The sequence below is a fragment of the Adiantum capillus-veneris genome, chromosome 3, assembly GCF_014529385.1.
Source record: "Adiantum capillus-veneris isolate H3 chromosome 3, ASM1452938v2, whole genome shotgun sequence".
NCBI classification, from domain to species: Eukaryota; Viridiplantae; Streptophyta; class Polypodiopsida; order Polypodiales; family Pteridaceae; genus Adiantum; species Adiantum capillus-veneris.
Genome location: NC_140933.1, coordinates 41,451,342 through 41,473,544, shown reverse-complemented (window position 1 = coordinate 41,473,544; position 22,203 = coordinate 41,451,342). Strand labels below are relative to the sequence as shown.

The following is a 22,203-nucleotide window of genomic DNA, read 5'->3' as shown; positions in this document are numbered from 1 at the left end:
AATGACTTCACCTGCAGAAATAAGCTGCTCATTGATATCCTTGACACTAGCAAGGAAAGTGTCCATATCATCTTCCTCATGCATAATCTTCGACTCTAGCTCTATACGCAGCAAAGCAATTTTAGCCTCATTGCGGCTTGCATAAAGACCTGCTAAAATATCCCAAGCCTGTTTTGCAGATTTTGCTGAACGGATGTGAGGAACAATGGTGCCCTTCACAGACAACGCAATCAATGAATGAGCCTGCGCATCCTTAACATCCCAACGAGCTTGTTCTGTCGTAGGCAAAACAACTCTAACAGCTGCAATCCTTGCAGCAAGACCTACAACATCCTCAACATTGCCTACATCCTCAGAACCAGGACGTACATCAATGCCCTGCACAATGTTCCAGACACCTTTTGACACAAGAACATGTTGCATCATATAAGCCCACATAGGGTAGTTGTCCCCATCCAACCTGTCCTCAGCAGCAAACATCTTGAACACATCTGTGTTGTTGTTGTCAGCCATGGTAAATGCTGTACCTGATGTGAAAACTGCCCGAAAATAGGAGTAATGGAGCGGGAACAACCTGTGCTATATAGCACAAACCGTAGAAGACTATAAGGCACCTGTTATGCAGAAAACGACACTGATAGAAATTTTGCACAAAATGACGAAATAGTATGTGCAGTACTGCCTGTAGTGGAAACGGAGGCCGAAATGAGCCCAAATCAAAATTCTGAGCAGACCAAGCTCTTCGAGCTTACCCAAAATTTTTGTCGACCTGCGAACGCTCGCCAAAGCTCACTGAGATCGGAGAAAGTGAGCAGGCGTGTGCTGGAGCAGTTGGCGACTAAGCCCAGGAGGGCGTGACCTGCTCTGATACCAATTGTTGGAATTAGGGTTGCAGAGAAACACACACAGCTTGGAGAAGACGAAGGAAGCTCAAGGCACACAATAGAGAGTGTGTTACTTAGTGTGCAATGGAAAGATGGATAGCCCTAGAGTGATGGGCGTATATACAATGCTCGGGGGAAAAAACCTCCTAAAGAGGGAAAAAATGCCCCGGCGGTCCTAGTGTGTTCACACACATCACTACCACATGTATATGGTAACAAATCCCCCCTGGAGTGATGCGGTGAACGAGAGCTGGCACATGAGTAAAGGGAAGTGCCATGCCCTGAGGACAGGATCACTCCACATAGGGGAGTAAGCCCAAAGCTTTGCGGAAAGCTTCAAGCTTCTCACGAGACAATGCCTTTGTGAAAAGATCTGCAAGGTTGTCCTGTGTTGGCACATAAGCCAAGTTGATCTCTCCTGTTGAGAGCCTCTCCCCGACATAGTGGTAATGCACCTCAATGTGCTTTGTAGCACCACTGTCGAAATACCACACATGTGAATCTGCAGCAACTGACAAGCATGCATCATGGACAGCAGGATTGTAAGTGCACTCTGCGCTAAAAGCCCATTCTGCATCAACATCAGCATTACAGTCTCCTATCACAGAAGACTCAACAATGGCTGCATTTGTAGTGGTACGGTACGTGTTCGGTACGTACTGTACGTAGTACCGAATGGATTGAGTGGTAAGGTACGTAAAATTCGTAAGGTTTTTTTCGAAAATGTCAAAAACCTACAATACGGTCCGTACTTGATAATAAATTCATAAGTATCACTTCTAGGATATTAGGTCACTGTTCTACTATCCAATGCTGTCATAAATAGACAATCCAAGGCGAGTCATCCGCACTGGCCAGTAGTGCCGATGCTAGTAAGATGCCTCAACACATGCGTCACCGTACTTGTCTTCTGTTTTCCACAATATTTGCAGGCCCAAGTACGTGTTCCTGATCCTGCTTGCCCTCCTGTATTTACCACCGCAATGACAGCGGTGTGTGCGCTCCAGGCTGGGTTGGGTTTGCGAGGCATGGTGTACCTACAGATTGGTGAACAAAAACATTGATGCTATCGCGAGAAACACACAAGGTATGCGCGAGGGAGATGGGAGAGACTCGCGAGGACGAGCACTTACCTTTACCGCGCACAAGGTTGCTATGCAGGTGAGTTTGCAGAGCTCTGTCTGCAATAAACAGACGCCCAAACTCTCTCTGTAGTACTCTGTAGTCAATAGTTTGCAATAAACAGGCGCCCAAACTCACTTTGTCTCAATAACCAGGCGTCCAAACCCCCAAAACAGAGGCGAAATTAAATCCGAAAACGCGAAGGGGAAATTCGTTTTTTTTTTTTATAGTACAGTACGGATCCGTACGGTACCATACCGTATTGTACGAACGTACGGTACCGTACAGATCCGTACGTACTTACGGATCCTACCTTGGTTGAGGATGGTGATGGGGCGCCACTGTCGAATCTCATCCAAGGAGCCACCCTCCTTGGGAATGAGGTAGATCAGGCCCTCACTCATGCTGTCAGGCATCACTCCTGTGTGCAAAATGTACTGAAAAGCACTACAAAGATTTGGGCCAAGCAGGTCCGAGTACTCCAAGGAAAAGCTGGGAGTCAACCCATCCTGTTCTGGACAGCTACCACGAGGGAGGGCCCTAAGAGCCGTGTGCAGCTCCTCAAGCTGAAGTGGCATCTCTAGCCTCTTGCCCATCTCCTTTGTCACAAGACAAGGCATCTGTGTCCAAACTTGCTCCGTGCATGCATCTTGTCGCTCTGATTGGGGTTCAACCGACAGTAACTCATGGTAAAAGTCAGTAGCAACTGCACGCATATCCTCGGGCTCACAAGCAACTGACCCATCGGGCCTCCTCAACTGATTGACCTTGGCAGGCGAGTGCCGAGGTCCCACTGTCTCAAAAAAAGCACCAGTCACTCTGTCACCCACCTGAGTCCATTGAGATGCCTGTCGGTGGAAGGCAAACTCATGACGCCTCTCCTCTGTGCTAGCAAGCTCCTGTCGAGCCTGCTGTAACTGCTCCTCCAACCGTGGACTGTCTGGATGCTGCTCCTGCATCCTCTGTAGTGAAGCAGCCTCGTCTGAGACGCTGCTCCGCCTCTCTAGCTGCAGCCCGGTGAGCCAGAGACTCTTGAAGAAAAAAGTGGCTAAGCTGAGCTAGGCCTGAGGCCACTCTGTCTGCAGGTGGAACCTGGCTGTCCATGCCCTTTGTCCAGAGAGCCTCTACCCTCTCTCTGAGTGCTGAGTCCAACAAGACCCTCTCTGGGATGCAAAGCATCGTGCTCCCACTCCTCTGCCTGTCTGCCACTGTGAGGATCACTGGTGCATGGCCGAGAAGGATGTCCCTGCTAGGATGCCCACTGATCCCCCCAAGTCACTGAAGTGGTCACTAGTGTAGAAGCGATCTATCCGCGATAGATTTACTCCTCCCACTCTGTGGTCCGATCTAGAGTAGGCAAGACCATAGTTGCCACGGAGTTTCGAAACGTTTCGTTCGAAATGAGTTTCAAAAGTTTCGAAATGGTTTCGTCTGAGAAAGAAACGCCAAAACAGAAGTTTCGTGCAAACTAAAGAAATGTACGTAAGTTTAAGTGGTATAAGGTGAGATCTATGTTTTAAGAATTACCTTACAATTAGACATGAAAAAGAGGGAGAATAGGACTAACTTTCATCATTAGAACCAAGACAGAAGCTACATTCATGACATTGACGATTTTATGACCGACACAAAGAACAAGAGGCTTCAAGGTTTACATCTAACATGAGCTCTACGAGCAACAAATCAAACAGGATCAACTGTCAAATTCTCCTCTTCCTCCCCCACCTCCTCCTCCTCATCCTCATTTTCTGAATCCTCATTATCACTGGCTGAAGATTCATGAAAGGCCTCTTGCGGTGCAAGACTAGTAGTAGTTGTCTGGGCTCTACTAGTAGCTGTTTGAGATCGTGTAATATGAGTAGGGGCTGAAAGCTCCTCATATAACATGGCCCTCTCCTCTTGAGGAATCTCTGGTACCTCCTTACATTTGTTGATGTTGATCGCATCTGGGTTAACCTGCTGAGGCTCTATCTGATATCCCTTTTGCTCCAATAAACGTAGATTGCAATGACAAAACACAAGTCTTTCCAATTGTTGGGTGGAAAGCCGGTTTCTCTTCTTCGTATGAAAAAGTGCCCAAGTATTCCAGTTTCTCTCACAAGGGCCAGAGCTACAGTCTTGCGAGAGAACTCTCATGGCAATGCGTCTCTATATAAGAGCAAAGACAAAAGATCAATAGAAGTCAAAGACTCAATTCAGGTAGTTAGTGAGCCGGCATGAACTTATACGTACCAACTCAGGAGTAGCAATGCCATACTTCTCCCACCAAGATACTGGTTGAAGTTGAGTCTCTCGGAGTAGCGCAGTAGGCTTACCAAACATGTTAGTGCCATTCTGATAGGAAAGAAGCTGATCCTCTAGCTTCTTTACCATACCAACATCATCACCAGCCAAAAGGTTAATGTAGTCACTCCATCCTTCCTCTAGTTCCTCATTGAGGAATTGCTCTTCTGATCTCCACAAAGGATGTAGGATGTGACTAATAGCATGGATAGGTTTATGGAACCAATTCCATTGGTCGTTCCATATTTCTCTAATAGCTTCGACTCTAAGAGAGAAAACATAAAAAAATTCAGATTTAGAGAGGTCAAAGTTGATACAAATATTAGAGACTAGCTACTCACTTTTCTTCAGATAAAGAGGAACATGCATCAAGAGACTCCCCAATTTTGTCCATAAACTCATACAAGAGACCCATAGTGCTGCCCTCCATATCTGTTAGCCGTATGACACTATAGAGAGGGTTAAGCATTTCACAAGTGCCTCCACATCTTGCCACCAACTTTCATTGAAGACCATAAGCCGAAAAGCAAGCGACTTTGGTGTCTCCTTTTCATCCCAAGCTTCCCACTCACGAGACATCACCGTTTGTGAGAGTGCTGAGCGTACTCTTGCAACCCTCTCTAAGACAATGAACATATATGCAAACCGTGTCTTGGAAGGCTTTAGAAGCTCATAGTCGCTTTGTGCCCTGAATATGCTGAGTATCTTCGGCCGCTTCGTGACAAAATTCACCATGCTATTGGCAACTGAAAAGGTTTGGTTGATCCAATCAAGCTTCCCAATATCTTCAATCAAAAGATCAAGACTATGGGAAGCACATGGTGTCCAAACAATCTTTGGAAACTCATCTTCAAGCCTGCGTCCCATGGAGACACAATTGGACCCATTATCTGTAACAACCTGCACAACATTATCTTGCCTGACATCCATGATTGCTTTCCGTATGTGAGTCCAAATGAACTCACCCGTAATGACAAGACCAGGCGTAGATGCATCAATGGCACGAAGAAACTTAGTTCCTTTGCATGAGGATACTAAGATGTTGTAAACTTGCCTCTTTCGCACATCCGACCAGCCATCTCATAAGATAGTGCAGCCATACTTCTCCCAAGTAGGTGTTAAGGTGACTAGCTGCCTTTCCACATTTTCCTTCTCCTTTCGAAGACCCTTCGTGCGCATGGTCTCATATGCGGGGCCCTCCCACTCGCAACCGATGCGGGAAATGGCACGCATAGTCTTCTTCCATTGAGGTGTTCATAAAATGTTGAAGGAGAGGCCACATTGAATAAACAACTTCGTGATCTCACTTGTTGCTGTCTTCATGGCAGCTTTCGCATCCCTGCTTGTACATGCCCCTTCTTGAAAAGATCCACATTGGTTTTCTTCTTCGGGGGGACGCTAGAAGCCTCACTGACATTTGGGATAGGATCATCAATGACACTATCAACTTGATTGCGGGATCTCTTGCTGCTTGAATGCATAGAAGCATCATGAATACTTTCCCAATCGGGAAGTTCAGCAAGAGGGATACCTGTCACCCTCGACTTCCATTTCTTCAGCTCATCAAAAATCAGCTTTGGTACGTCTTTGCATGCACCAATACCATACCCAGATGTATGTGAAAAGTGCGCTCTCACTCGATTGAGCACACCTGCATAGTCCTCGTGGCAAAATTTATAGGTCCATTTGCTTGCACTTGACCCACCATAGGCTGAATTTTTGGTGGTATGCAGCCATAAAACATTCGCATGAGGCATACTGTGAGTAGAGACAAAGAATGCTAACGGGACAAAAGAGAGGAATGTATAGATGAGAATGGAAACTCTAGAGAATCATCACATGATACTGGATAGATTGTGGTACATTTGTGTACTTGCTTTGTATTCCAATCTATTGGTTTTTATAGAGACTTTCATTTGTGGTATTTGAACGTTGCTAACTGTCATGTGTATGAAGCTATAATGTATATTGTTTTTCAGTTATACTATTTGCTGTTAGCCTGTTATGTTCACGTTTTATGTTTTCCTTTGTGCACGTACATTTTAACAATATTTTACAGTACCGAATCAATCATGATTATATGAAGTTTGTTTTAAAGTTAAAAGTGTTTTCTGTTTTTCTGTTTTCTTTCGTGCAGGTGCCAAGTATTTTTTAATATATAATATCATATAGTTGTTTTAAAACAATAAAGTAAGATTGAGTATTAAGAAGGGTAAAAAAGAAGTCGATTGTCAAAGAATAGAAAGAAAAGTGAAAAGTAACACGTGCGTGTCTGAGAGAGAGAGAGAGAGAGCATCGTTTTAAAAGAGGAATTGATTGACGTGGCTGTGTGCGTTAGAGAGAGAGAGAGAGAGAGAGAGAGAGAGAGAGAGAGAGAGAGAGAGAGAGAGAGAGAGAGAGAGAGAGAGAGAGAGAGAGAGAGAGAGAGAGAGAGAGAGAGAGAGAGAGAGAGAGAGAGAGAGAGAAGTAACTTACGCTGTGTCAATCAAGAGAGAGTTTTCTGTGTGCGCAAGAGAACCCAGCATCAAAAAATACTTACGCTTTATGACTTACATTACCAAGTGTGAAAATATTTAAAAACCTGACCAAATGTGAAACGTTAGGAGCAGCCACATACACAGTACTTTTTTAGATACTCTTTTAAATGATAAAAAATCAGCGCTACAGCCTTACGAAAACTTACGGGCCTTTCTCTTACCTTTGAAACGTTCAAAATTAGTCAGAAATGTTTCAGAAACGTTTTGTACGTTTCTTCAATCAAGAAACGCGTTTCTTGGCAACTATGGGCAAGATTGTCTGGCGGCCTCACAAAACCAGAGTGCTGCCATGTATCCGAGACCCTCAAAGTCATACACAACCTCTCCCAGGCTGCCAACTCGACTCCATGCACAGTAGCATGGCTGCCACCAATCCTGTCAGAAGGGTCCTCCAACATGTTGAAGTCCCCTCCTATACACCAATGATCGGCCTGCGGCAAAGACTCAACAATCTGTGACCAAAACTCTGCACGAGCACTCGCCACATTGGGCGCATAGATGTTCAGGAAGCCCACAAGGCCACCCTGAACCTGCATAGTAATCCACTGAGCCCTGCCTGGCACAATAATCCCTCTGCCCACAATGGCCTGCTGCAATGAGTCCGCAATAGTCATACATACCTCACCTTGGATGCCTCCAGGTCCAAAAGCAGCTGACCAAAAGGTATCATATCATCCACGCAAAATCTGACCACATCGCCGAATGCGGCTCTCACACAGATGGTGCTCCTGAAGCATAAGGAGATCAATCTCTCCTCCCACAAGGCAACGCTGAAGCTCCTGACGCAATCGGCCCCGCTGTCGCTGAAACTGGGGCCCACCTAGTCCCTGCACGTTCCATGAGACAATCCTCATGGGGAGCGAGAGAGAATAGATGCTGCCGCAGCAGCAAGACGGGCTATCTTCGAGGCTGGCTTGGATGGGGAGTAATCCGCATTCGAGCGTCCTCTAGATAGGCGTGACTGCAGTGAGTGCCTAGCCCAAGCCCAAGCAGAGCGAGCCATGCGTAAAGCAACCTCCTTTGTCCAGGAGTCCTCATGTAATGTATACGTAGCAAGGCAAACACTGCGTATCAGCAAAGAAGTACACCACAATGTGCCTACATCTTGTTGAGTCTGGGGGTGTCACTGCAAACTTGGCCAATGGCCACAAAGTCTGCAGCATATCTGTAACTCCAAGTTCTCCCATGTGGTGAGAGAACTCTAGGACCTATGTATGCAACCATCCCAACACTGAGTCGAGGGACCACTCTGTCTTGGCCCTACCACAAAGGGGGAGGGAGAAACCAACTGCTGAGTCCAAAGCCTCTGTCCCCCTAGCGGCGAGGAACAGAGCATGGACCCTGAAGCAGGCTGCCTCGTGGTCTGCTGCCCCCGATGAAATGCCAAGAGCCACCTACACCCCTAGCAAGTCGACAAATCCCTTTTCAGAGGAGTATGATGCAACCTCACATTCTACCCGACCGCAGACATTCAACAATCAAAACCAACTAGCAACTCAGTCATCATTGTAGGCATGGCTTCGACAAAATGCAACATTGGAACGAGACCAAAACTGAGATGGTTATCAAGCCGCACGAGGGCTAAGGGATTTACAAGAACCACCACTCTACTCAAGGTATCAAGGAGAGAGTATGCCAAAGACTCAAGGGTCAACAGAGCCTGGAAGACCACCCATAGAACGAGTTGGAAGAGATGAACCATCTCTGGCAAGAATTGTTAGAAATTATGGCTTAGGAGCACCATTGGGAGAGGAACCAGCCTACTACAGAAGACCAGAGGAGGTACATCGATTAGGACGTGGAGACCCAATAATGAGATTTGTAGACCATCATAGAATTAGACCTTCTCAAGTGCAAAAAACGGGTAAACAAGAAATACACGGGAAACAGGGATCCTAGAGATCATGTAGCAGCCTTTGTGCGTGTAATTAGAGTTGAAGAGGTGTTAGACTTCCCTACCCAATTTGCAGGGTTTGGACTAACCCTAGAGGATGACACTGCTACTTGGTTTGACTCTGTGGAGCGTATAGACTTTGAGTCTATGGAGGAGGTGTTTGACGAGTTTATTGAGGAATTCTCACAAAGGGGGATAGATCCTAATATCGTCTCACAAATCCATAAATTCTAACAGAAAGACGGGGAATCTGTGTGAAAGGCAGCCCTAAGACTAAAAAGATATGTTAAGTTTTGCCCTCTGGAAGAACTGCCAACTCAGTCCAGACTTATGCTTATATTTATCCAAGGACTAAAGAATGAAAATCTCCATAAGAACTTACATATGAAGAGGAGCATGACGTTGAATGAGTTAACCAAGGAGGCTCTTTACCTTGTAGACAATTGTGCGGTCTACAAAGAGGGTGAGTTCAAGGATCTTGATGATGATTCATCCTCACAACAAAGTGGAAGCAAGTCTTCTAAGACAACGCCGAAAGGAGAAGTAGCTGTAAACCAGGAGCAGCTTGTAGAGGAAGTGCTAAAAAATATTAACTTGTATACCAAACCGCAGGCTAAACAGCCCAAGTGGTGTGCTATTGAAAAAAAATGGACAAACCATGGGACGGAGGAATGTTATTATAACAAGGGATATGTGAGAGAAAGACCTTATGCTCCCCAAGCTCAGGTAGCTTCTCCTCAAGTTCCACCGATGCCTAGGTATCAAGCAGGCAACCTACCAGGACCTGTAGGTGTAGAAAGACCACAACCAGTGTTGGGGCAACAACCACCTCTACCAGGATTATGATCAGTCAGCATAAGATACACACCAGCTATAACCAAATCAGAAGAGAAGGATTTGGTGCCTATGCATTCATATTATGAAGATCCCAGTGGATATGCGACGAATCCTGTCTTCTATCCATCAAAAGAACCCTCGACACTAGAACCATGGAGCATGATGGGAGGTGTAGGACCACCTATAGCTACACAGGCAGCAAGAGAAGGAAGATATAGCTTGGATGAACGAACATAGTTGTTCATAGCCAACGGAGGCATGGGCGGACAGAGACATGCATACCAACAAAGAGGAGCTCAAGGAGCACCTCAACAACCCAAGGGACTCTTCTACAAGTGTGGTGGAGACCATTGGCTAAGAGACTGTCCTCATGATGAAATCATTAGAGTCAACGTATATTGCACCGAGTGTGGAGTTACTCATTTGATTCCAGATTGCCCTAAGAACCCAAGCAAGGGAGCCAAAACTACCTTGAACATGCTGGAAGCAATGCCTTCTAGTGGGGGGTCAGAAAAGGAGACAATCATACCTATTCAGGCAATGACACGAGCCCAAGCTCAAAGAATGACAAACGAACCCATAAATGAAGAGCCAAAAACCGATGTCCCAAGTTCAGAAACGAAAAATCATAGAAGCACTTGGAAAGCTAGAAAGGCTCATATGAAAGCCAAGAAAGAACGAGAGCAAACGGCTCTATCCGAGGAGTTAAAACACACAAAGGATAGATTAGAACGGTTAGAGGATCTAGCTAGCCTAAGCTCACACAGTACGACAACCATAGCACCCAAGGAAATAGCAGAACCCAAAAGTGCAGGATCAGGAGGATCAGTACTGGAAGACAAGGTAAATGAGCAATTAGATAAAGTGCAGGATCAGGAGGATCAGTACTGGAAGACAAGGTAAACGTTTCGTTCGAAATGAGTTTCAAAAGTTTCGAAATGGTTTCGTCTGAGAAAGAAACGCCAAAACAGAAGTTTCGTGCAAACTAAAGAAATGTACGTAAGTTTAAGTGGTATAAGGTGAGATCTATGTTTTAAGAATTACCTTACAATTAGACATGAAAAAGAGGGAGAATAGGACTAACTTTCATCATTAGAACCAAGACAGAAGCTACATTCATGACATTGACGATTTTATGACCGACACAAAGAACAAGAGGCTTCAAGGTTTACATCTAACATGAGCTCTACGAGCAACAAATCAAACAGGATCAACTGTCAAATTCTCCTCTTCCTCCCCCACCTCCTCCTCCTCATCCTCATTTTCTGAATCCTCATTATCACTGGCTGAAGATTCATGAAAGGCCTCTTGCGGTGCAAGACTAGTAGTAGTTGTCTGGGCTCTACTAGTAGCTGTTTGAGATCGTGTAATATGAGTAGGGGCTGAAAGCTCCTCATATAACATGGCCCTCTCCTCTTGAGGAATCTCTGGTACCTCCTTACATTTGTTGATGTTGATCGCATCTGGGTTAACCTGCTGAGGCTCTATCTGATATCCCTTTTGCTCCAATAAACGTAGATTGCAATGACAAAACACAAGTCTTTCCAATTGTTGGGTGGAAAGCCGGTTTCTCTTCTTCGTATGAAAAAGTGCCCAAGTATTCCAGTTTCTCTCACAAGGGCCAGAGCTACAGTCTTGCGAGAGAACTCTCATGGCAATGCGTCTCTATATAAGAGCAAAGACAAAAGATCAATAGAAGTCAAAGACTCAATTCAGGTAGTTAGTGAGCCGGCATGAACTTATACGTACCAACTCAGGAGTAGCAATGCCATACTTCTCCCACCAAGATACTGGTTGAAGTTGAGTCTCTCGGAGTAGCGCAGTAGGCTTACCAAACATGTTAGTGCCATTCTGATAGGAAAGAAGCTGATCCTCTAGCTTCTTTACCATACCAACATCATCACCAGCCAAAAGGTTAATGTAGTCACTCCATCCTTCCTCTAGTTCCTCATTGAGGAATTGCTCTTCTGATCTCCACAAAGGATGTAGGATGTGACTAATAGCATGGATAGGTTTATGGAACCAATTCCATTGGTCGTTCCATATTTCTCTAATAGCTTCGACTCTAAGAGAGAAAACATAAAAAAATTCAGATTTAGAGAGGTCAAAGTTGATACAAATATTAGAGACTAGCTACTCACTTTTCTTCAGATAAAGAGGAACATGCATCAAGAGACTCCCCAATTTTGTCCATAAACTCATACAAGAGACCCATAGTGCTGCCCTCCATATCTGTTAGCCGTATGACACTATAGAGAGGGTTAAGCATTTCACAAGTGCCTCCACATCTTGCCACCAACTTTCATTGAAGACCATAAGCCGAAAAGCAAGCGACTTTGGTGTCTCCTTTTCATCCCAAGCTTCCCACTCACGAGACATCACCGTTTGTGAGAGTGCTGAGCGTACTCTTGCAACCCTCTCTAAGACAATGAACATATATGCAAACCGTGTCTTGGAAGGCTTTAGAAGCTCATAGTCGCTTTGTGCCCTGAATATGCTGAGTATCTTCGGCCGCTTCGTGACAAAATTCACCATGCTATTGGCAACTGAAAAGGTTTGGTTGATCCAATCAAGCTTCCCAATATCTTCAATCAAAAGATCAAGACTATGGGAAGCACATGGTGTCCAAACAATCTTTGGAAACTCATCTTCAAGCCTGCGTCCCATGGAGACACAATTGGACCCATTATCTGTAACAACCTGCACAACATTATCTTGCCTGACATCCATGATTGCTTTCCGTATGTGAGTCCAAATGAACTCACCCGTAATGACAAGACCAGGCGTAGATGCATCAATGGCACGAAGAAACTTAGTTCCTTTGCATGAGGATACTAAGATGTTGTAAACTTGCCTCTTTCGCACATCCGACCAGCCATCTCATAAGATAGTGCAGCCATACTTCTCCCAAGTAGGTGTTAAGGTGACTAGCTGCCTTTCCACATTTTCCTTCTCCTTTCGAAGACCCTTCGTGCGCATGGTCTCATATGCGGGGCCCTCCCACTCGCAACCGATGCGGGAAATGGCACGCATAGTCTTCTTCCATTGAGGTGTTCATAAAATGTTGAAGGAGAGGCCACATTGAATAAACAACTTCGTGATCTCACTTGTTGCTGTCTTCATGGCAGCTTTCGCATCCCTGCTTGTACATGCCCCTTCTTGAAAAGATCCACATTGGTTTTCTTCTTCGGGGGGGACGCTAGAAGCCTCACTGACATTTGGGATAGGATCATCAATGACACTATCAACTTGATTGCGGGATCTCTTGCTGCTTGAATGCATAGAAGCATCATGAATACTTTCCCAATCGGGAAGTTCAGCAAGAGGGATACCTGTCACCCTCGACTTCCATTTCTTCAGCTCATCAAAAATCAGCTTTGGTACGTCTTTGCATGCACCAATACCATACCCAGATGTATGTGAAAAGTGCGCTCTCACTCGATTGAGCACACCTGCATAGTCCTCGTGGCAAAATTTATAGGTCCATTTGCTTGCACTTGACCCACCATAGGCTGAATTTTTGGTGGTATGCAGCCATAAAACATTCGCATGAGGCATACTGTGAGTAGAGACAAAGAATGCTAACGGGACAAAAGAGAGGAATGTATAGATGAGAATGGAAACTCTAGAGAATCATCACATGATACTGGATAGATTGTGGTACATTTGTGTACTTGCTTTGTATTCCAATCTATTGGTTTTTATAGAGACTTTCATTTGTGGTATTTGAACGTTGCTAACTGTCATGTGTATGAAGCTATAATGTATATTGTTTTTCAGTTATACTATTTGCTGTTAGCCTGTTATGTTCACGTTTTATGTTTTCCTTTGTGCACGTACATTTTAACAATATTTTACAGTACCGAATCAATCATGATTATATGAAGTTTGTTTTAAAGTTAAAAGTGTTTTCTGTTTTTCTGTTTTCTTTCGTGCAGGTGCCAAGTATTTTTTAATATATAATATCATATAGTTGTTTTAAAACAATAAAGTAAGATTGAGTATTAAGAAGGGTAAAAAAGAAGTCGATTGTCAAAGAATAGAAAGAAAAGTGAAAAGTAACACGTGCGTGTCTGAGAGAGAGAGAGAGAGAGCATCGTTTTAAAAGAGGAATTGATTGACGTGGCTGTGTGCGTTAGAGAGAGAGAGAGAAGAGAGAGAGAGAGAGAGAGAGAGAGAGAGAGAGAGAGAGAGAGAGAGAGAGAGAGAGAGAGAGAGAGAGAGAGAGAGAGAGAGAGAGAGAGAGAGAAGTAACTTACGCTGTGTCAATCAAGAGAGAGTTTTCTGTGTGCGCAAGAGAACCCAGCATCAAAAAATACTTACGCTTTATGACTTACATTACCAAGTGTGAAAATATTTAAAAACCTGACCAAATGTGAAACGTTAGGAGCAGCCACATACACAGTACTTTTTTAGATACTCTTTTAAATGATAAAAAATCAGCGCTACAGCCTTACGAAAACTTACGGGCCTTTCTCTTACCTTTGAAACGTTCAAAATTAGTCAGAAATGTTTCAGAAACGTTTTGTACGTTTCTTCAATCAAGAAACGCGTTTCTTGGCAACTATGGGCAAGATTGTCTGGCGGCCTCACAAAACCAGAGTGCTGCCATGTATCCGAGACCCTCAAAGTCATACACAACCTCTCCCAGGCTGCCAACTCGACTCCATGCACAGTAGCATGGCTGCCACCAATCCTGTCAGAAGGGTCCTCCAACATGTTGAAGTCCCCTCCTATACACCAATGATCGGCCTGCGGCAAAGACTCAACAATCTGTGACCAAAACTCTGCACGAGCACTCGCCACATTGGGCGCATAGATGTTCAGGAAGCCCACAAGGCCACCCTGAACCTGCATAGTAATCCACTGAGCCCTGCCTGGCACAATAATCCCTCTGCCCACAATGGCCTGCTGCAATGAGTCCGCAATAGTCATACATACCTCACCTTGGATGCCTCCAGGTCCAAAAGCAGCTGACCAAAAGGTATCATATCATCCACGCAAAATCTGACCACATCGCCGAATGCGGCTCTCACACAGATGGTGCTCCTGAAGCATAAGGAGATCAATCTCTCCTCCCACAAGGCAACGCTGAAGCTCCTGACGCAATCGGCCCCGCTGTCGCTGAAACTGGGGCCCACCTAGTCCCTGCACGTTCCATGAGACAATCCTCATTGGGGAGCGAGAGAGAATAGATGCTGCCGCAGCAGCAAGACGGGCTATCTTCGAGGCTGGCTTGGATGGGGAGTAATCCGCATTCGAGCGTCCTCTAGATAGGCGTGACTGCAGTGAGTGCCTAGCCCAAGCCCAAGCAGAGCGAGCCATGCGTAAAGCAACCTCCTTTGTCCAGGAGTCCTCATGTAATGTATACGTAGCAAGGCAAACACTGCGTATCAGCAAAGAAGTACACCACAATGTGCCTACATCTTGTTGAGTCTGGGGGTGTCACTGCAAACTTGGCCAATGGCCACAAAGTCTGCAGCATATCTGTAACTCCAAGTTCTCCCATGTGGTGAGAGAACTCTAGGACCTATGTATGCAACCATCCCAACACTGAGTCGAGGGACCACTCTGTCTTGGCCCTACCACAAAGGGGGAGGGAGAAACCAACTGCTGAGTCCAAAGCCTCTGTCCCCCTAGCGGCGAGGAACAGAGCATGGACCCTGAAGCAGGCTGCCTCGTGGTCTGCTGCGGAATCGCCGAGCAAACGAGTGAACCCGTAGTCGAAGAAGTCCCAGCGGCGTCGAAGGTCAATGCTCGTCAGACCACGAGGGATAGCTGCAAGGGAAGATGTCTAAATCTGCAAAGGGGGCCGCAAGAAGGGCTAACCCTCTCTCGCTAGGCGACTCGTGGCAAAGGTGCTGCCAAGAGATCTCCTAGCCGCCGGAGAGGGACCTGTCTCCTGAGTCGACTGTGGAACTGGAGCAGGAGGGGGGGGGGGGGGGAGAAGGAGTTGGGGGGAGCGGAGGAGAAGAGGGGCGGGATGGGGCGACAGAGGTCGAGGGGCGAGGTGGAGAGGCGACGGGAGCAGAAGGCGGGGGGGAGGATGAGGAAGAGGGAGGGAACTCTAGGGGGGGGGGGGGAGCGGCTGTCGAGGGTGAAGCGGAGGTGGGGGCTGGCGCAGGGATCTCCTCCTGCTCAAGAGGACCAAAGCGGTTCCCCGTGGGGACCACTACCGCTGAGTAGGCACCTGAGGGCCACTCTGAGTGCCAGTTGACGCTGTGGCCCCTGGCGTCGTCGGCCACGGGCCTGTTGCCACCCCTCCTCCGCTGGAGCCCCAGGCTGGGAGGGTGGCTCTGCATGTGTGCCCTGTGCCGCTGACTGTGGCTGCGGGCCAGCCTTGGCAGGTTGGGGCTGAGGCTGTGGTGCAGGTCGCGGCCTCCTCCGTGGACAGGCCTTCGCTAGGTGGCCCATCTGTCGGCAAATGAAGCACTGGTTCGGGAGGCCCGAGTACTCCACACTCTGTCTAAACCAACCCCCACTCACCCGAGGTAGAAGGATAACCTTGGTTATCGGGAGCGTGTGGGTATCTCTGACCAAAACTCGAACTGAGGGGATGCCAGCCGCCTTGGCAGCTACTGATGCTGTCGTACGAGGTGTCTCCAGGACAGTCCCAATGGCGGATCCGATCCTGGAAAGAAGTGGTAGGTACTCCCTCCGTAAACTCGGAAAGCAGACTGAGATGGGGATGTCTGCCTCCTCTACTAGAACATCCGAAGTCGGATCAAAACCATGTCGCCACTGTCGAAAGCGGGCGCGTGATGCTCGGATGGCCAGTGGACTCATAGCTATGACCTTGGAGTCTGGACGCCATCTCGGAGGTCTCAAACTCGATCTAATAGTAACCCCATCCGAGAATCTGGACATCCAAGATCTTGCCCACCTCTGCGAGAAGGCGGGCCTGGAGAAGGTCTCGCAGCTCTCCTCTGCTAGGTCGGGTGTTGAGAATCTTGCAGATGACCGAAGTCGCCTGCAATCGCTCTACCTCTGTGGCAAGGCTCGCTTGCTCTGTCGGCGAGAGAGAGTCGAATGGTGGGCTCAGCGGGGTCAAGCGAGGGGGCTTCTGGCGAGTCCCTCTGTGGCGAAGCCGGAGCCTCCATCTGTGTCTACTGCTGTGTCGTAAGAAGAGGTCGACGGACGGACGCTGCAATCAGGCGTAGAAAGTACCGCCCCAAGAATTGAAACAATGTAGAATGGGCCGAATTGCAGGGGTTGACGGGGTGAAACCCAGGCGGGCAGGCGGGCAGACGGGCCGGGGGAGGGGGAGGGGGAGGGGGGGGCAGTGGGCTGGGGCAGGTGGGAGCGTTGGCGGCAGCAGGAGGGGGTGACGGGGTCGGCAGCGACGGCAGGTAAGCAGCGCGGGGCAGGCAGGGGGCGGCAGAGGCTGACAGGCAGTGCGGGGGCAAGCAGCGAGGCAATTAGGGCTGCGGGGGGGAGGCAGCGGGCAGTGTTTGGGGGGGGGGCGCGATGGCGTGCGAAGAGAGCAGCAGCAGCAGCGAGCCAGCGGATTCAGCTGTTGATAACAGAGGTATTTGCTTGTTACCCTTTTTTAAATTTTGTTGTAGCACCTGTCTCTGGGAGAAACTGGGACCGACTTGACGAATCCAGAGAGATGCTTGAGCTCAATGTAATGTGCAACGGAAGTGATTTATGGTGATAACTCAAGATGAGTGCTCAGTGCGTACTCAAGGTTCCTTTTACTTCATGCGAGAGTTCATTTTACTTCATGAGAGAGATATGCTATAGACTAGAGAGAGATGTGCAATAGACTAGAGAGGGAAGAGAGAATAATACTGTTAGGTGTAGCGGAATGAATGTTTGCGCTTTGCTCAAGATGAGTGCTCCGAACTGTGCTCAAGGTTCCTTTTGTTCTTATGGAAGGGAGAGCCTTCCGTTCTTAATTAGAGAATGCTATGATCACAAACAAAGTGAATGGACACTGTGCGTGCAAGTGTATGAGACTGAGAGATAGAGAGAGAAGAGAGATACGACACCTGAGACGTTGTAAAACCCTCCTCCGAAGGCCCCACTCTCGTCGGCGAGAGTGGTCTACTTATGATTGCACAATCTGGTACAAATGGAATGCATGGACTGATGCAAGTCTAGGCTATGTCGGCGATGACGGTGACGACGAGACCGACATTAGGGCTGAAATCTGCAATCTTTCTACTGCTGTCCAAAAACGCTATGGGCTGAAATCTGCTACAGACCAAAAACGTTGATTTTGGGGGCTGTTTCTGTAGGTCTTTGACGCTGAAAATCTGCAGGTTTAGGGCTGAAAACTGAGGTTTCTTTAGGCTGAAAACTGATGGTCTTTCCGGGCTGAATCTGCTACCTTCTTAGGGCTGAATCTGCAAGTTGTTCACTGCTGAAAAACGCTGCAGGCTGAGGTCCTAAATGTTGCAAATCTGCAATCGTTGGGACATTCAAAAACGCTAGGCTGATGTGTTCCAAAAATGCTAGGGAAGGTCTTCAGAAAATGCTAGCTGATGGGGGGTTCTTGTGGCGATGGATGCTGATGCAAAAACGCCCAGGCTTGGGCTTACTTGCGGTGAGGATCTGCTGATGCAAAAAACGCTAGCTTGTTGTGGATGAAGAAAACGCTAGGGGATGTTGCTTCTTCTTGCTTGGTGGGGGAAACCGCCAAGGTCTTGTTGAGAAGTTGCCTGCTGAGCTTGGCTCTTGTTGCCTCTTCTGCCATTTAGTGCTAGTCTAGGTTTGCTTATATACAAACTTACTCAATTTGCCCTACCTACTTTCCAACAAAAGTCACTTAAAAATAATAAGTGAAAAATGTCAAAAATAGGTAAAATAGGCTAAATGCACTGGAAAATTCCCTTGACTGATTCTGATGGGAATGCTTATGATCATGCTGTGTGCAACCAGAGGATATGCATCTAATTCAAGTGTATGGACATGCACGGTCTACGAATAGACTCACAAAAGTGCTAGATCACTTCCTATTCTAGACTGACTTGACTGAATGAACCCCGGTCATGATGTAGCTTGTCCACGGACACATAGGGTTGGATGTGTCACGTGACAGATACTTTGAATTGATTTGGTGCGTGCTTGGTCACAAATTTTTAGGGTTCATATGTGTTTGTACTAGTTAGTTTCTACACAATGCCCGCCTCTCAGCTTGTATCTCACTTCGTTGTATGTTGCACATTTGTAAGGCCCCTATTATGAGAAGCCATTAGTGCACACATCTTTGGTGGGATTTTAGCTGAAAAGCCGAAGTGACGTCGTTGTGATCATTGATTGTGATGAGCTATTTCCGGATACGATCCCTGTGCTCGACCCAAATTTTGGGCCCCAGAATATTTCCTTTGAATCTATAGTATGTGTATGTACTATATACTAGTGAACGACTAGACAATGGCCGGTGGCTGGACGGTCAACGGTGGGTGGTGGTCGTGAGTGGTGCACAATCAGTGCCCGCCCAAACCGCCCATGTTGCATACACTAGCCTACCATCCTTGCCTAACACTAAAAATAGATGTCATTGCCATGAGCCAAAGTATTCAATGTTATGGATATCCAGCCCTTGCTATTTGTATGCGTTATTAGCTTGAGTTGTCTAAGTCGCCATCTAAGCTCTACCTTGAGAACGCATGGGTGGAGAATGCCTTCACATTGTATCAAGTTGGTAATTAAACTTTTTGCTTCTCTCCATTGTTTAATTTGCATTGGTTTTCTGCTTTTATTTACTACAAAATTGTACTTTGTTGTTATTTTATCTTACATGTACATTCCGAGGTTTTAAATTGAGGCCTTTTTTGCACCTTGAAACAGTCCATTCTTAGAATTTCTTACCTTTTCTTGTCTCTTAGGTGATAATGTTAGCAGTGAACGATAATGAGGATGTGAATATGGTTGGTGGTGGATGCCACTGGTCTCTGCTTGTGTATCGCAGGTGCGCTCTTGCCTTCGTAGTACTTGTCGTTATGTTCATGCTGTAAATAAATGGCTGTTATTTCGTCAGGGACCTCAACAAATTTCAGCACTATGACAGCATGGGTGGAATGAATGCCAGACATGCAAGAAAGCTTGCGACTACTATTCAATCGTTTCTGGGTTAAGTTTGTTGCTGCCCATACAATTCATGGCTAGATGTTAAGCTACCTTAACTTCGCTGTTTGACTTTATCTGTGCGCAGGTCCTGATGCGGCCTCAGCGAACTTTGAGGAGGCATGGACTCCTCATCAAGTGAATGGTTATGACTGTGGTGTATATGTGATGGCAGTAGCCCAGGTACTCTGCGAGGCTTATGCAAGCGGGATAGTTGGGTCTGAAGCCTTATTAAGAGAGAAGGTTACTCCAACTGCAGTTATGCAACTGAGGGCGCATGTCCTTCACCAAATTATGTCTCTCGCTCAGGAGCACATGAAGCCTTGCTAGCAATTATTTGAAGATGAGCTTGCCTGAATTTTTTGTTAACACAGATCAGAACTAGTTAAGAAATACTTTAACAAATGTAATTGAAAGGCTTGTACTAAAATGAATTAGTTTAGTGATCTACTAAAATAGTCAAGCTGTTACCTTTCTTTCAGTTATTACCATGAATGCTGGTTTTGCACGAATGTGCGGTTACTGTTGTTGATAGCAACAACTCACTAAACCTGTAATGTTTATGCCATAATTTCATGTACAAAACTTTCAATCATCTTAAAGAATTTCTTGAATGTTGATTTGATACTATGAATGAACTATCGAGATCAATAAAACTTTTATTGTCCCCCTATCAAGAATGCCATCCCTTGGATTGCATTATTTGCTGAATATGCTCTCCAAGGGTGATGCCAAGAAGTACCCAATTATTTTAGAGAGTGGAGCAAGGCTCTCTTTCCAAATATAGCCTCTTGAAATGCTTATAGGACGATATGTTGTAGATAGCCCACCCTCAACACTATACACCACAGGGTCTTGAATGAATCTCAAGCGGTGGGATCGAGGACATTAAAATGGGGCACAATTCTTGCAATGCATCGTAGTCATCCAATTTTTGACTTTACTTTTACTTGGGGTGCTTTGCTTTATAACCGAGTGAAGTGGCTATAGGAGCAACAAAATACATGTGCTTATGTGATTCCCTTGCAATGACAAAAGAGTAACACACTTGCAGGGATGATCTTTTTGTGATCTAGAATGTCATCTCTTGGAATGCACTTGTCATAGGGCATAATCCAAACATGGAAAGTGCAAAGATGCTTTGGTCGTTTGCGAAGGATGCAAAGCAAGCGATTTTCTCCATATGAAATCTCCTATGCTTGCATCTTGAATGCATGCCGCATTATGTAAGGAGTACACATGACGATAAATTTCATGATAAAGTTTTTAGTTAGGGGTTGCTGGGATTAAACCTTGTGCTTGGAAATACTATTGACATGACAAAAAATGCGGTGTATTTGAACAATCACCAAAAGATTTAGTGTCCTACGATGGAAGGGTTACGAAGCTCCAAGAGTGAGGAAGCTTTGGGCTGTTTTGGAGGAGGAAAAGCAAAGCTTCTTTGAGAGGAGTCATCGAAGCTGTGGCATTATAAATTCAAGATGAGATGGTTAGTCACGGGCTCTTGGTAGAAAACAACATATATGGTGCGCTTCCAAAAGCACAAGAAGTTGTTGACGAGCTAGGTGTCGTCCCTTGACACCTAGCTCGATAAGGGAGGGCTAGGGATCACTTTGCTATTTTCAAAGAGTGTGGGAGCAAGAGTTGCTCTCAAAATCTAGTCTCTTGGAATGCACTCTCTATAACATGTGTCTAGGATACTAAAGCTCTTGGCTAAGCTCAATGGACACAATAGGAGGGCATGATCCCATATGCAATCGCTTGTTTGATGTGCTCCATTCATGTAGTCACTAAAGTTTGTTGCTTTTTATCATGGAAAAATATGCAATCGCATTGACCAAAGAGCAATACACTTGCATGGTTGATCTTTTCGTTGTGATGATCTTTTTGTCACCACCACATAAAAAGTTAAAAATTAGATAGCATTATTGGGGCTACAAATTCATGCACAAAAATATTCAATTGGATTTTACTTGTATTTCATAAGTGTTGTGCTTTCTCTTATTCCAAACTCATTACATTAATGCATATTCTTTGTCATTATTTAGCTACGGATCAATACATCATTGATATATTATGAATGTACATGTATCACAACAATGCTTACATATCCTTGCTTATAGTGAAAATTTCCCCATGGAAAATAAATCATGGCTAATTTTCAATCAAGGGCATGTCTAATTAGCTTGGCCTTTAAAATCAAGGCCAAGAGGTACTTTGAGAGCTAGCATGATGCATGGGCCATGGCCCCATAGACCATGACAACCGTTTTTTGAATCAAAATTTGAAAAAGACCTATTAATTCATAAAAAAAAGAGGGGTGAATCTATTTGAGTGAACATTTTAACAAAGGGGTTTTTTTAATACCTATGAACACATGTTATATATGGGACTGCCCAAGAAATTAGGCGTGATGAAGCTTATGGTTACATTCACTTGCGGACGACGACCATGACTATATACCTTGCACTTTCCTTTAAAGTTACATCTGGGCTTATCCTAGATTCATCTAGGTACATATATATGTAACCTTGCCTAACTTTAAATTGAAGCTACATCACACTAGTGCTAG

General features: G+C 45.8%; 1 protein-coding gene and 2 pseudogenes across 1 annotated transcript in view; 1 reads left to right on the top strand and 2 right to left on the bottom strand.

Annotated features, from left to right (window-relative positions):
- Positions 1–20,254, top strand: part of LOC147460800 (Cysteine proteinases superfamily protein) — a 72,817-nt gene extending 52,563 nt beyond the window's left edge. The window contains exons 2-4 of the mRNA XM_086508501.1: positions 19,394–19,476; positions 19,546–19,637; positions 19,720–20,254. Coding sequence (XP_086364627.1) covers positions 19,394–19,476; positions 19,546–19,637; positions 19,720–19,961 — 417 coding nt within the window. The 3' untranslated portion in view covers positions 19,962–20,254. The remainder of the gene's footprint in view (positions 1–19,393; positions 19,477–19,545; positions 19,638–19,719) is intronic.
- On the bottom strand, positions 3,690–5,219 carry LOC147460802 (uncharacterized; annotated as a pseudogene).
- LOC147460801 (uncharacterized) lies at positions 10,758–12,287 on the bottom strand (annotated as a pseudogene).
- Positions 20,255–22,203: the final 1,949 nt, after the last annotated feature.